The 16,054-nt window shown below is 45.3% G+C and overlaps 1 protein-coding gene across 1 annotated transcript in view; it reads right to left on the reverse strand.

Annotated features, from left to right (window-relative positions):
• Positions 1–16,054, reverse strand: part of PXDNL (peroxidasin like) — a 134,175-nt gene that overhangs the window by 53,665 nt on the left and 64,456 nt on the right. Inside the window, exon 16 of the mRNA XM_029924002.1 lies at positions 15,329–16,041. Within this exon, the coding sequence (XP_029779862.1) occupies positions 15,329–16,041 (713 nt within the window). The remainder of the gene's footprint in view (positions 1–15,328; positions 16,042–16,054) is intronic.

Raw genomic sequence — 16,054 nt, forward strand, 5'->3', positions numbered from 1 at the left:
GGGGTGGGCCAGATCGGACCTGCATCCTTACACTACTTAAACAAAAAAAGCATCTCCTATACTACATGGTTGCCTTAACATTCATAAAATTTAAGATTAACAAGAAAGACAGAACTTCCATTTCGAACAAATTTGATATGTGAATGTCTGTCTTATTTTGACATGAGAAAAATTTAAGTCTAAAGTGAACAGTATAGGGGCGCCTGGGTGGCTCAATTGGTTGAGAGTCCGGCTTCGGCTCAGGTCATGATCACACAGTTCGTGGGTTCGACCCCCGCGTCGGGCCCTGTGCTGACAGCTCAGAGCCTGGAGCCTGTTTCAGATTCTGTGTCTCCCTCTCTCTCTGCCCCTTCCCTGCTCACGCTGTCTCTCTCAAAAATTAAACATTAAAAAAAATAAAGTGAACACTATCATTCCCACATCTTGGGATAAATTAGAAGAATTCATCAAGGAACATCACTCTTCTATTGTGCCTTTATTCTACTAGCACCGGCATCCACATCCTTGTTCCTGAATAGCGGGTAAGAGATATTTTTGGTTTGAGGGCCTCACACTTTATTGCAATTACTCAACCCTGCCGTTGTAATGGGTGCAAGTGAATGGGCAGGGCTGCGTAACACTAAAACTATGTGTAAGAACAGGCGGGCAGCCCGTGAGCCCCAGCTCCCCCGGCGTGGCGCTGGAGCCTGGCTTGAGGAGCGGTCGCGTTTACTCTGAAGTTGTAGCAGGTACAGTGCCGTTTCCCTCTCATGCGCCCCGGGGTGCACAGCCCTCGTCCCGGGGTCAGGGGCTCCCAAGAGATTGGCCCTGTCCCTCAGGTGCACTTAGTGATTCTCCTTGGAAGAGCCCCAGGTGCAAATCGGGCCTGACCCAAACAGGCACAGTGGTTGCTGTTTGTGGGCCTCACACGTTGCAAAGATGCCGCAGAGCGGGCAACTCTGAGAGGCAGGTGCTTGGACAACGGAAAATAGCTCTGGCCGGCTGGTGTAGTCACCAAGCAATGACTCAGAGGCAGACCTCCCAGGAAGCAAATGAAAATAACTCTTCAGATCTGGAACCTCCAGGGCCCTCCCCAGGCGCAGAAAGGACCTGTGATGTGCCCATGTGGCCACATGCACTGGCGACATGTGCGTAGGGACACGTTAAGCGCTGCAATCCTGGCCCCCTGGCTTTGCAGACACAGTTCCAGACTCCAGGCTCACCAAAGCGCCCGCGTGATGGCGGAAGCGGCACTTAACAGAGTCTTCAAAACCACACTGAGAGACACACAGTGTGGGACACCGTGTAAGTCACCTGCCCTGCCTCCTTCCCAATCCTGGTCTACACGTAACAGCACTTAAATGTTTGTGGCATTGATAAGGTCCTTCACGCAAACAGAAAAGCCAAGACATTGATAATAATTTTTTTTAATTTACTGTATCAAAGAAATTAGAGAAAAAAGCGAGTTAAGAAAATTATGGGACCAAAGAAACAACCAAAAAATTTTTAAAGAAATGTAATGCTTAATTAAAAAATAAAAGGTGAAGGGGCATCTGAGTGGCTCAGTTGCTTAAGCGGCCAACTCTTGCTTCTGGTTCAGGTCATGATCCCATGGTTCCTGAGTTCGAGCCCCACATCGGGCTCCGTGCTCACAGAGCGGAGCCTACTTTGGATTCTCTGTCTCCCTCTCTCTGCCTCTCCCTCACTTGTGCTCTCTCTCTCTTTTTCAAAAATAAATGTTAAAATTTTTGTTTAAGTAAAGGGTGAAGTCATGGAAGAGAGGACATTGGAGGATTAGCAGATATGATATGATTGGGTTTCCAAGGGGAGAAAACAACGCCACAGACTAAACAGACATGACTCGTGCAGACATCACAACAGGACAAGACACCCTGGGAAACGGGCAGCACACAGCTATATTATCACTTTCTTCTTTCTTTTTTAGCAGAGAAATAAAATAGCTTTGAAAACTTTTTAAGAAGTCTATTACTGCCTAACGAGACCCGCACTTCCTTGGACTGACTTTCCGCAGTGAGCCCGCCGTCTCCAGCCACCTGCATAATGTCACTGGATAACGGGACTCTCGTGGTGTAATTCCAGAGCTCCTCACTGCGCCTTTCTTTATCTTCTCAGGGAAGATTATGTAAGATTATAACAAACGACGGTTACGTGTGCCTCTCTTGCTACAGGTGCTGACGCTAATGGCTCTGAGCTGCCCTTGGCTGAGGAATAAATGTGTTCTATAGATCGGCCACAAACACGCCCGCAGTCAGGGAAATCGGCTTCGGCAGACCACCCGCAGTTCCGAGAAAAAAGGACAGCCTTGATGGGGAATCCGCATATGGCGTTCATTTATGTTTGACTTGTGATCGAAATAGCTAAGCTACCGTGTTTTTCCCTTGCACACATCAAGGCAGAGTCTGTGTGCCGAGACCCCCTCTGGCACAGCAGGCATGCTCTGGGACAGTGTGACAGGGGACCTGGGAAGACCCCACTGCTCCCACGACCTTCCTCAGCCCAGTGTAAGCCGCCTGCATTTGCACACGAGCAACTCGGTGGTAGAGCCCTGGATACGTGAACATGGATCTCGAAGCAGACAAGTAAACAATGTATATGTCAGTCAAAATGTTAGTTTCAATTAGCCTTGCTTTTTTTCTCAAGCCTTGTAACAAAGCAATTTTCTACTTTTAGCTCATCGTAGAAAAAACAGAGACTTGATTAGATTCTTAGCTTCTGAAAAGTAACTTTTCCACTTGACAGATGAGAAAGAACTTATTTGTTACATTTTATTGTTTAGTATTTTAATGAATGTTTTTGCGGTAGGTATTCTATGGAGATCTTCACAGAAAGGCCATGCACGAACCCATATACATCAGGTCTGATAAAGTGTTTTATTTAGGATTTGGGCCAATAAATAAAAGGTTGATAAAACATTTTAGTCTACCACTGTCCTTAAAGTGATTCTCTTCTGGAGACTATTAATGGTCAGAAGTAATTATAAAATAAGAAAAAATAAACTTGCCTATTTAAAATTCAGATTTTAGTTCCTTAACTGGAAATGAGTTTTAAATAGTTCCCAATGCTCATATCCGTGTTACAATCACAAACAAATTACACTGCTATTTTTACAGGGCTTTTTTTTGTACTGTTTAAGATACATTAAAATTTATCTATTATATTAAAATTTACTTCAATTTAAATTTATTTATTAAGATTTACGTAGTCCAAATCCCTCATCTAAAACAACAAGAACTGAAATATTTCAAAGCCAAAACAAAATAAAACAACAAAAAACTTTGTACTCTATTCATTAATCCTCTGGCTATTTAACAAATATTTACTAAGGACCAGGCATAGATATGAAGGTTCTTAGACATGAAGGACAGAAAGTTTAAGGAGAAACACTATTTTCTGAAGGTTCACAGTTTTATGAACAAATTGAGGACATAAGCAGTTATAGTAAGAAGTATTTTACTAAGGGGCGCCTGGGGGGCTCAGTCACTTAAACGTCCGACTTCAGCTCAGGTCATGATCTCACAGTTCGTGGGTTCGAGCCCCGCATCAGACTCTGTGCTGACAGCTCAGAGCCTGGAGCCTGCTTCGGATTCTGTGTCTCCCTCTCTTTCTGACCCTCTCCTGCTTGCACGCTCTCTCTCTCTCTCTCTCTGTCTCTCAAAAGTAAATAAAAAACATAAAAGACTTTTAAAAGGAAGTATTTTACTATAAATAAGAACACAATGTGTACAGACCACCGAATACAAGTTGGTTCTGCAGGGGTACCGATATTCAAAACCTCTGATCTGAATCTGAATGACTGACATGGGCTTAAACGAGTAGGTGAAGGAGATGCACGTTTCCCAGCAGAAAGAGTAGCTTATACAAAGACACAAACGCCAGAACGATCTCGGCATCCTCAGGGAAAGGCAAAAAGTAAATAGCGATATAGTTAAAGCAGAGAATGCCTAGGTTTGCTTGGGAAGACAACAAGGAACATGGCTGAAAATTTAGGCCAGCTTCAGAGCATAAAGGCATTGGTCTCCAAGCACAGTGTTTTCCTTACCCTAATTAGAAAGAGGAAGTCCTATGATGCTTTTAACCAGAGAGGTGATATGCTCTAATTCGTACTCTGCCATACTTCTGACGCTGTAAGAAAACAGGAATGCAGGGCCAGAAAACACACAGAGAATGGCTGTAAAAATTCAGATGGAAGTAGAGAGAAAGTTCAAATAGAGACTTCATTAAGGAAGGCAAAAGCCTTTGTTTAAACAATTGCACTAAGGCTAAATTGTAGGGGGGGAAACTACTTACATTAGAATGAATAGAAGGTTCTGTTTCTGGCCATGGTGCTGTAACTGGAAATGTAGCAGGATTGGCACAGAGTCCCGACACGGAGACTTTTCTTTCCAGGAAGCAACTTCACTCATGCCGGCACCGTTCAGTTGGGTTTGTATCAGAAGAAATGAGCCCCAAGTGCTATGCGGCTAGTTTTTAAAATATATTTTCTACTCCTTTATCTCTCCTATTTGGTAACACACAAACATGTGGTCTCCTGTTACAAGGTCGTGAGAGATGTTGTCAAGTAGGCACATAGCCAGGTTGCCTTGAGTTTTGTTTTGTTTTTTCCTTGGGTGGGGGGACCCTACCACAGAAAGGGGCTGGTCATTCATTACAAACAACCGTAAGACTTCAAAATAGGAGTGCATAGTTTTCAGACATTGGACAATAGGCAGCATAAACCTAAGAAACTTGAGAAAAGGGAAACTTCTCACAAAGGTCCAGCTTTCTGCCTGGGGGAAACTTACCCAAGGCCATGTAGGTTGCTGGAGTTCAAGGATGTGCTGTGCTGAAGGGTCCCCATGAGAATTCACAGCAGCTGAAGCTGCTGAACCTGCGGGGGACGGGTGCAGACCTTGAGAAGTGCTGCGCCAACCCGCACCTGAGCAGGAGCGAATGCCCCAGTTTTACAGAGAACAACTACCACAGGGGGCTGACTCAGAACAGAAGACCCCTTTACCACCTTGATAACACCGCAGGCAGACAGCCAAGGTGCAGCACGCCACGTCTTCGGATAAGCTCTGTTCTTATGAAGATAAAACCTATCCCAAGAAAGCCTAGAGCCTAGCATATGCATGGGAAACAGAGCTTGGAGACTGACTGGTCTGCCCAAGTCAGCAAGGCTTCGGTAACACCTTAGGCTTTCCATATTTCCAAGGAGACGAACCATAAAGCAAAAACCTACGCAAGTCCAAGGTGGAATCACAGTAGTTGAATGATTGGCATTTAAGAGTTACAAGACAGGCAGGAAACAAAAAACGTGGTCCGTACATAAGAAGTAGTCAATACTAATCAACTCCCAAAGTATGGCTGGGATGTTGAATTGATCAGGCAAGGACATTAGAGCAGTTATTACCGATGTATTCAAAAATTACATAAGATATGTTCTTAATCACTTAACATTTCGATAAATGTCAACAGAGAATTGGTAACCATAAAAAAATGTAAATTTTTAGAACCAGTGTCACTGAAATGAAAATATGACGTGATATATATAAGAGGAGACTGAGGATGGCAGAAGAGTCAGTGACCTTGAAAGAAAAATCAGTAGAAAGTATCCAACCTGAAGAAGAGATTGACTCAGGGCTCACAAGTGATCCAGAAACAACACTGTTAGACTTGCATCCAAGAGAAATGGATACATAAATCCACAAAAAGACTTGGCAGCATCATTCAGAATAGATACAAACTGGAAACATCCCAATGGCCACCTCAGGGGAAGGAATAAACAAATATCTGTACATTCATACAAACAATGCTACTCACATTAGCAACAAAATATACCATCTTTTGATACCTGTGACACCTAGATGAGTTTTCAAAAGCACAGTGAGCAAGCAAGACAGTATGATTCCGTTTTATATGAAGTCCCAGAACAGGCAAAACTAACAGTGATAGAAATCTGATCCGTGGTGGTTGGGGAGCACCTAGATGGTGAAATAAACTGCACAGAGCGGGAGGTAAATTTCTAAATTTCGGAGGTGAGGAAAGGTTCTCTGTCTTTACTGGGTGATGATTACACAGGTAGGAATACTGTTCAAAGTCATCACACTACACTTAATATGTGCATTTTGTTGCATGTTACAGTCACCATATAATGATTAAAACTGCTGGGCGCCTGGGTGGTTCACTCAGCTAAGCGTCAGCTTCAGCTCAGGTCATGATCTCACGGTTCATGGGTTCGAGCCCCGCGTCGGGCTCTGTGCTGACAGCTCAGAGACTGAAGCCTGCTTCAGATTCTGTGTCTCCCTCCCCCTCTCTGCCCCTCCCCCATTTGCACTCTGTCTCTCTCAAAAATAAATAAACATTAAAAAAAAAAAACCTGTAATTTTAGTTTAGTCAGTTTGGGAGATTTAGACAAAATATATTAGATTGCATCCAGACATATATTTTTTGGTAAAACAGAATTTGAAAATAAAATGAAGCATAGATTTTGTTCATTATAAAGTATTCTATAAAGTATGTATTATCATTTCATCTTGTATAGAACCAGGACTAATTGATGGGATAATATTAGTACATATTACTATAATATAGAGTATAATAGTATAACTTGGTATACATTTCTTCAATGATTATCATTGTAAAATAATCTAATATAGCATCAATTTTCAAATGCAGGAATAAAGGCAAATTCTGAAAGAAATTCATTTCTAAAACACAATTACTAAGACTCATCACAATAAAATCCACCAAACTGATGCTAAATTAAATGTCATTAAATGTCAAGCTGTAAAGTGTTGGATTAATTATGTTGCATTCCGTTTTTGCTAAATGAACGGTCTCGAGTGGCTTCGAAGAAGGGGACCTCTGGGTATAACTGAGTGACAACCTGATTTTTAATTGGCCTCGTGTCACTTTGTATTTGCTCAGTCGTGTGTTTTCCTTGTTTCAGGGCCTCAAGGTTGATTGAATGAGTTTTTAATTTTTGAAATTGGGGTTAAGGTAATGCAAAATCAAACACATGCACGGCTTGCTGTGCTGGGACTCTCCATTTCGTGGTGTATAAAATTAGTATACATCATAGTTAATCGAGGCCACTAAATATTTGATGAAAAAGTAAATTGGTACGGATAAGTGTAAAAACGTGGGTTACACCTAAGAAAACTTTGTCTGGTCAGAGGTTTCAAACTGAGAATAATTTTCAAACCCAGGGCCCTTGGGGAACGAAAATGAGTCTGACCTGGCGGCCACACTTCCCAGTGGCTACCGAGCTGGTGCGCTGTGCTAGGCCAGGCGCTCAGCTCTGGGGACTCTGAGATGGATGAGATAATTTATTTGCAACCAAGAAGGACATACTCTTGGAATCCCATCATTAAAGTAGAATGTTCTCTAGAAGGGCAGATATGTGACGGAATAGAAATGACCAAGAGGAGGAAGGCTCTGAACGTGGCGCGCAGAGTCTGGCAATGTGAGCTGCTGCAACCGTGTAAGATGGATAGTTCTGGAAGGGTGGTTTAGAGAAAATATGATACTCAGGAATCTTGTGCGAGCTGTGCCATGAAATACTGTACATGACCTTGGGAGCTAAGAGGTGGCCGTCAGCAGTGCACCATATGTATAAAACAGGAGATAAGGGAGCCGAGGGAGAAGGAAAAATAAATCCTGAACAGAAAGAAGCAGAGATAAGAAGCGGAGAGAAAATGCTGTTCCTCTGGAGGCCTGGCTATATTTAAAAAGCCTAGTATCCTTCTGTAGCTGAAAGAACAAAGTCACTCCCTCCAAAAGGGATCAGGGGACAAGGACAGTTGAGCAAGGACTAAGAGCAGATGGCAGTTTCCAATCTGGGGCGCTTTCAGCTGAGGTAGCAGCAGCTTCAGGAGACGAGGTGTGGGAGGAGCCATGGCACATGCGCAAACCCGAGGGGCCAGGGAGGGTGCTGAATGAGTATGGGTGCCAAATAAATGTTCGTCAAATCAATGGGAGTGTCTGTGGGTGATTTTAGGAATCTGGTCCTCTAATAATACATGCAGAATCTGGGTTGTGTAGTTTTGCTGTATTTCTCTGCAAAAGAAGGTTCCTAGCTTCCAGAAGATTTTCCAAATGGTCTAGCATGAAGTGGCTAAGTCACTGTTTTACAGCAACGGAAGCTGCTAACATACTCATCATTCAGTAAAGGCAAAGGGCGGACACTGATGGAAGACACTGTAAGGCAGGTCTGAGTACAGAAGCTGAGAGACGTTCAGAATTACAGGAGCCGGGAGTCTGGAGGGGAGGAAGGCCCAGCCGTGAGCAAAGTGCGAGGCAGGGGGGCAGAGACAGACGGTGCAGGCTGTTGAGAAGGCGTCCTGGGAGAGTCGGCCCTTGCAGTACCTCCGGCGGGAAAGAGGAGAAACCAAGTGTTTTTGTTTCCTTACTGGTACCCAACGAAGCCGCTGTCAGATAGGTATACGCACGGAATATAAATTACCTCATTGGTGAAGTTTAAAAATGCGGAGGCAGCCGCACATCCCTCTGAGAACGGGTGACAAAAAGCCTCGTACTTATTAAAGAACAAATCTAAGCATATCCACAAAAAAGACGCACATTCTATTTTCAAAAGAGGATTCAAAAATAGCTTTCAAAATGACCTCTCTCTGTTGGAGAACTTATGTTCACCACTCAATGGATAATTAGTCCTCACATCCTGCTTATTATGTTTTGCAAAGAGTAAAAAGAAACAGCATGTTTTTTTTAAGAGAAAAATAATCCTATAAAAAAAGAAATGGGGCGCCGTGTTGGCTCCGTCGGTTCACTGCCCTTAATTTCTTGACTTCAGCTCAGGTCACGATCTCACGGTTTGTGATATCGAGCCCGGCTGGGCTCTGTGCTGACAGCATGGAGCCTGCTTGGGGTTCTCTCTCTCTCTCTCTCCGCTTCTCTCCAACTCATGCTCTTTCTCTCTCTCTCTCAAAATAAATTTAAAAAACATCAAAAAATATTTTTAAACGTTAAAAAATAAGTAATTCATTTTTGAATAATTTTGGTACGATCTTTAAACAACTTTTTGAAAATGAAAACTTTGACAAGGAAAGGAGGGAGGAAGGAAGGCAGGAAGGGAGGGAGGGAGTAAAGGAGGGGGAGAAGGAGAGAGGGAAGGGCAGGCAGACCAGGGAATGAGGGGAGGGGAGAGGAGGGAAGGGAGAGAAGAGGAGGAAAGGCAGGAGGGGAGGAAAAAGCTGAGGCTTTCCCACCAAGGTCTCTCTCCACTGTGATTCAATAGTGCTGGAATCCCGGCCTCTGCCCTCAGACAACACAGAGAAATAAGAGGCATCCAAATCAGCAAGGAGGAGGTCAAGAGTCTTCACAGATGACATGATGTGGAAAAGCCACAAGAGCCCAAATGTCCATCTACTGATGAATGGATAAAGAAGATGTGGTGTATTACTTGGTGATCAAAAAGAATGAAATCTTGTCATTTGCAACTACGTGGATGGAACTGGAGTGCATTATGCTGAGTGTAATGAATCAGAGAAAGACAAGTATCCTATGCTTTCACACGTACATGGGCTTTAAGAAACAAATCAGATGAACATGGTGGAAGGGATGTGAAAATAAGATAAAAGCAGAGAGGAAGACAAACCCTAAGAGACTCTTACATACAGAAAACAAACAGGGTTGCTGGTGGTGTGTTGGGTGGAGGGGATGGGCTAAATGGGTGATGGGCGTCGAGGGGAACTTGTTGAGCATGGGTGCAAGCGATGGATCACTGGATTCTTTTCCTGAAATCACTATTACATTATAAGTTAGCTAACTCGGATTTAAACTTTAAAAATAGAAAAAGATTTCAAGGTCCAAGTAAAAACAATAATGTCTGTATCTTTGTATGCTCAACATCACTCATCATCAGGGAAATGCAAATCAAAACCCTAGTGATATATCACCTCACACCTGTCAGAATGGCCAGTATCAAAAAGACAAGAAACACCGTGCGGGGGAGGATGTGGAGAGAAAGGAACGGGGTGGGGGGGCACCGCCGGTGGGAACGCAAACCGATGCAGCCACCGTGGAGGGCAGCACGCAGGGCTGAGCTCTGACGCCACCTTCCCGAAGAAATCCTGCTGGTTCCCGCTCCCACTGCTCCCACTGCTCCATGAGAGGGTGATGTGGTGGGTGACTCCCCAGGCCCTCAGCCCCTTGAGGAGACTCCAGAGCATCTCACCCTTCTTACTGAAATGAACTCAACGGTGACTAAAACAATGTCCCAGTGTGGCTTTCCCGCGACAGATCAGGTGATGGTCACAGCAAAACAGTTGGTCATTTGAGAGGAAAGCCACAGCATGGATTTCCACATGCGCTCTGGCTTTTTAAAAGCCACATAAAGGACCCACCGTGAAGGTACTAACAGAAGCAACAAGGAATATCAGATTTTACTTCTGGGTGGCAAACTGTCACCTGCCTTTAACATTAACTGAAGTGAAGAAAAATCATTAGCTTTGTAGACCTGATGACACTTAAAGACGGGGGGTATATTCTGGAATATGAAGATATTATACGTCAATCAAAACTATTAACTGGGGGTTCCTGGGTGGCTCAGTTGGTTAAGCACCTGATTCTTGATTTTGGCTTCGGTCAAGATCTCATGGTCATGAGATTGGGTCTTGCTCCAGGTGTAGAGCCTGCTTAAGACTTTCCTTCTCTCCCTGTCCACTCATTCTCTCTCCCACTCTCTCTCTCCAAAAAACAGAAAACAAAAACAAAACAAAAAACTATTAAAGAGCACCCCCTAAATTATCAGTTTATTATAGCACGTAGTAGTTAACTGAAAGAACTGGGGTCTGAGACCTGGAAGCACTTCGATGTGAAGTGACACATCCTCACTTTGCAGATGAGAACACAAAAAAATTCATCTAAAGTCATCCAAGATCACACAACTCCATCTGTCTAACAGAGAGCAAGAATCTGGGCCTCCTGACATCAGCCCTCTCTCCCAGACCCCCACCCCTTGGGCTTTCTTTTAGTTTTACAGTATCATATGTAGCCCTTTTATATGCCCCAAGTATTTTAATTATTACAAAATGTCTAGAGTGCACAGTACATATCAGTTATGTTAGACAACATCTTCTTCCCCGAGAATCCCATTTTCGGTGCTCCCCCTTCCCGCCCACCTGGATGGGGACCCGGGTCAGGGACTGGGGGCCCAGGGCGGGGGGTCCCCACCCCAGCCGCAGCGGCAGCCTCGCGAGCTGTCAGCCAGGAGTCAGCGGAGTTTACACACTTGCTCATCACAGCCGTACTTGGGATCTGGATTATGTAACTTAATTATGTGTTACATAAAATAATGAAACCTTTGTGTAAAAAGAGGGGAGCACTTAGTCCTGTGAAAACAAAATTCAGTGTTTGGGAAGGATCATCAAAAGGAGAGTCGAACATTGATGCCAATTAGTTGCGAGTTACGTAACTATAAACTACGGGGGAAAGATTTAAACGTAAACAAGAAAATCTGCATTCAGACCGTCGCTTCCGTGGAAAATTCCTGTTCTCTTCCAGAACCAACCTATACTCACATAAGCTTATGCCCAAACCATGTGACTGGGAATTGTAATCAGCAGATCTGTGTCAAAGCAGTCACGGTAAAACCAGAACCGGGACTTTGCCCCCTCACCTCCCCACACCCTCCTGCCCCAAAGCACAAGTTACAGGACTTAACGTGTGCTCAGATGGGTGATACTAAAACACCTAAGTGTGCCTACGCGTTATTTTTATGATTCTCTGCTTTCGCCGATTCAAAAAGCCGATACAGAAGCCACTCCACTCTCTCCTACGGTAACACGCAGTATGTCTGCAGATGTGCCCCTTGTTGTAGAGTGTAAAACTGCAGCTATGGGACACTTAAAGTACCATTTGGCTCCCAGGATCGAGGATGAAGAAACATTTTAGGCATTCTTAAAATCCAAGAAAATAAAATTAAGCTCTTTGAGAACGGCTTCTGAGATGCCAGCATGTACTTAGGTCTCTTCTGTCACCCAATTTGCACCTCTCAGTACATATGTAGAGATTTTATGTAAATAACCTACTTTTTCTTCCATTCTTTACAATTTGTTTAAAGAATAAAGTCCAAAGTCAAATCTGGTCTTGTTAACCTAGGAATCTCTCTGCCTTAACCTAGAAGTAATCTGTCTTGATTATCTAAAATACGAAGTTTTTAATGTTGCGGGACAGGATTTATTTTGTTGACCTAAGGATACGTCTACTTGTTTCCAATTTGATTGGAGAGGTCTAGAAACAAACTTAAACCCACACTTGCAAATTAACACAAAAAGGAAGAGAAATAACAAGTAACAGGAGAGAGTAAAGAAAGCACTGTGTGTAAATCAGCATATTCAAAGCCTGCCACCCTCCTTAGTGAGATCGCCTTCTAACACACTGCGATCTTCGGTAAACACAGGACTCCAACGCATCTGTTTTGTGCTCAGGGTTGAATGAGTGTGTGGCTGCTCTCCTACAAGTTCACAAAGAATGTCTGCACAGAGTCAGACCGGAGGCAGCCTAAAAGGAAAGGGACACGGCTTGGCTTCCGGCCCCGCCGCCCCCACCCAGGCCGGTCAGTCCTGCTCTCCAGCTGAGAACATGCACCAGGCTCCACAAAGTTCCCATAGTTCCAATATCTCCCAAAGCAAGGAGGAGGACTCCTTCTTTAGTGGTCAGATACTCAGTGCTAAGACCCTAAATGCATTAAAGGAGCACACAGAAAGCCACGCATGTGCACACACTCAGTGAGCAGGTGCGTGGGCACTGTCTACCTCAGAGGCCAGTCCCGCCTCGCCCTGGCCACTGGCAGGCCGAGTCACGCCCTGCAGCAGAGGGCGGGTGCCTATGTCCCAGCCTAATGCTGCCTGTGGCCAAGACCAGCAGCCTGACCTTAGGATTCAGGAGGACTTCCTGATGAGAACATTTTAAGAGGACACATTTCTGCTACTGTGTAATTGGTGGTGAATTTACAAGTTAGCTGCAAACTGACAAGTGGGACTCAGATGAACCTCAAAGCAAAACTTGCCTCCAGGTTTATTCAATGCAGACGATGTCTGCACAGGAAACACGTAAAATACAAACGGTGTTGCATATGCCGCCATAAGCCTATCTCTGCTGCCTTCTCGCTTCATGTGGATTGCTCCAGAAACGGTCAATTCCTTGCTGGAGCCTCTCTTCCTCCCAGGACATCGGTGCAGGTGAGCATTCCACAGAGAAGCCTCTCCTCAAGTCACTCTCCTGCTTTAAACAGGGAGGAAGATCAAACTCCCTTGCACAGCACACAGGGCCCTTTAAAAGCTACCCCCGCCCTCTTCTACTCCCAGGCTCCTGCCACACAGCCCCACACCTCCCCGCCTCTTCCCACGGCCTGGGATACTGCCCACTGTTCCCACTTCATTCAACTTATCACACGAAGAACATTCCAGAAGCAGATCAAACGGCATCTTTTATCAGTAGCTTCCTGTGTATCTTCACCGTACCTTCCATTTCCCAGCTCTGTGCTCCCATAACCTTCAATTCCCGTCTCTGTGACAGCCCTCTCCACACCGATCACAGCCAGCCCCCTGCCTTCCTTGCAGTCTCGCAGGCTCTCCAGAGCACGACCACTATTTCTTGGATCTCAGTGCCTAGCACAGGGCTGGGACAGAGCAGATGTGCAACCTCATAATGATGCTGACAACTGAAATGATAATGTTCTAATACATCCGGCCACAGGTGACACTGACTGATTACCCACAATGCACCTGAACCGAACTAGGAATTTCATACATTCTATATAATTTCATCTTTGCACAACTCTGAGGAGGCGGTACCTTCTCACTCTATAGATATTCGGAGATGTTGAACTGTTCAAACACTTTTCACAAGCTCTCAGCACTAACAGGTGGTGGAATAGAGGTTTAAACCAGGTCTCCATGAGTCAAAAGTCAAAGTTCTGCAAATTCAACCTGCAGGATACTGATGTGTTCTGCCTGGATCATCATTTTCCACAGCTTAATATTCCACATCAGTTCGAAACAGATTGTAGAGGCATAAAAACACTCACATCCTTAGTATTACAAAAATGGGCCTAATATTGACAATTAGCTCCATAATTTGCAAGTTTAAGCTTCTCTGAAAGATTTCACATTAAAATACCATAAGCTATTAATAAACATGTTAGTCTTCTATATTTAGCCTACTATACACAAAACTTCTTAATGAAACATTTTTTTTAAATACTTTGCGGACGAACAGTGGTGATCGTAAGGGACAGTTAGAGTTGTTTCCCGGAAATGTACTCTACGTGTAAGTTAAAAGGAAATCTGAATCTCACGTAGAGAACATAGTACCAGAGGGGGGTGTGCCTGGGTAGCTCCGTCGGTTACGCTGTGACTTCACCTCAGCTCAGGATCTGGCGGTGTGGGAGCTGAGTGCGGCTCTGTGCTCACGGCTCGGAGTCTGGGGCTGTAGCAAGATTCTCGCACACAGACTCGAGACAACGAGGCTCTTCTCTCCCGGAAGCGACTTTACTCCCGCCGGAACCACTCAGTTGGGTTGCTCTCTGAAGAACTGAGCCCCTGAACGCCACCTGCTGTAGTTTAATATATTTTCCAATTCCCGTCTCCCACATATGGTAACATACAAACATGTAGCCTGACCAAGCGGCCTCATGGTACAAGGTCGCGAAGGATGCTGTCACGTGTGCCTATAACCAGGTTGCCTTTAAGTTTTGTTTTGTTTTGTTTTTTGGTTTCTCCTTACCGAGCCTACCACAGAACCTGTGTCAGAGTCAGAGTTAGTGCTGAGCGTCTCTGTGTTCCTCCTCCACTCATGCTCTCGCTCTCTTTCAGAAACACAATATACATTAAAAATAATTTTAAAAATTAAAAAAATAAAAGAACATATTAATGCTTTACTGAAAGACACTAAAGATGTAGTGAATGAGCTTCGACTTACATTCTGATGATAAATTTAGAATGATTTGTTCTTTTGGCAAAAACTAATTTCTGTTTTCATTTCACTACTTTGCTTACGAAAGCCAATGTGATGGGTGGTTTTATCACAAGGCTTTACGTTGAAACTTGTGGCCTTATCATATCAGTAAAAATGCCTCAGTTGGATTACCCCAGAGCACGGGTGCACCAGACTCCAGCCTCTCCTGGTTGGACGTACCAGCAAGTCCTAGCAAAGGGGCAGCAACACGGAGAGACAACGCGCCTTACTGCTTAGTATCTAGAAACCCGTCCTTTGTATCTGACTCCTCCCGCGATAACATCACCAGGCAACCGAATCCATCCACGCAAAACCCCTTTAACACGTCTCCCAAAAAACCTTTTCATCCCAGCACCATTTGCACACTTACTTTTCCAGTTTTTGTCGAATCCCTGCATCTTTAATTTCATTTTGAAGATCCTCGAAACTTTCCACCGAGCTCAAGTTGCAGAACACTCGGAAGTCGGCGTAGGGAGGGAGGCCGTGGTCCCGCCCCCTCTGAATGTTGGTGGCTGCCAAGTCCAAGGCCACGGAGCGCGCGGAGCGGAAGAGCTGCTCGGTCGGCTCCAGGCTGGGCGGCGGCGAAGGCACCCGCAGCCTCGCGGCTGCGCCGAACAGCCCCCGGAGGAGCGGGTCTATCCCGCCTTCCTCGATTATTCTGGAAGGGGCAAAGAAGGCTTTGTGGAGCGGCAGGTGGCCTTGGGGGATTTCCCCGAAGGTGTCGTTCAGCCGCTGCAGGACGGGACTGATGAACGTGTGGCCGAATTTGAAGGCGGCGGTGGCAAAGGAGTTGGCGATGCCCGCGTTGACGTCGGGGTCGTAGCCCCGGTAGCGCCCCAGCATCCGCATGCCGGGGTCCCCCAGGATCTTGGGCAGCCAGTGGCTGTAGGTGATGTGCTGCAGCTGCGCGCCCACGACCTTCCTGGCCTCGTGGTACAGGGTGTCTCCGTCCCAGTGGGGGTTCAGCGCGGCCAGCGCGGTGGCCACGCGGTTGTGCTCCCGGAACCACAGCGTGTGCAGGGCGGTGAGCGCCACCTGCTGGTTGGCCCGGTGGTCCCCAGCCAGGAAGCAGGGCCCGCCGCACTCGGGGGCGGCG

Source organism: Suricata suricatta, chromosome 15 (genome assembly GCF_006229205.1).
Source record: "Suricata suricatta isolate VVHF042 chromosome 15, meerkat_22Aug2017_6uvM2_HiC, whole genome shotgun sequence".
Taxonomy (NCBI): Eukaryota; Metazoa; Chordata; class Mammalia; order Carnivora; family Herpestidae; genus Suricata; species Suricata suricatta.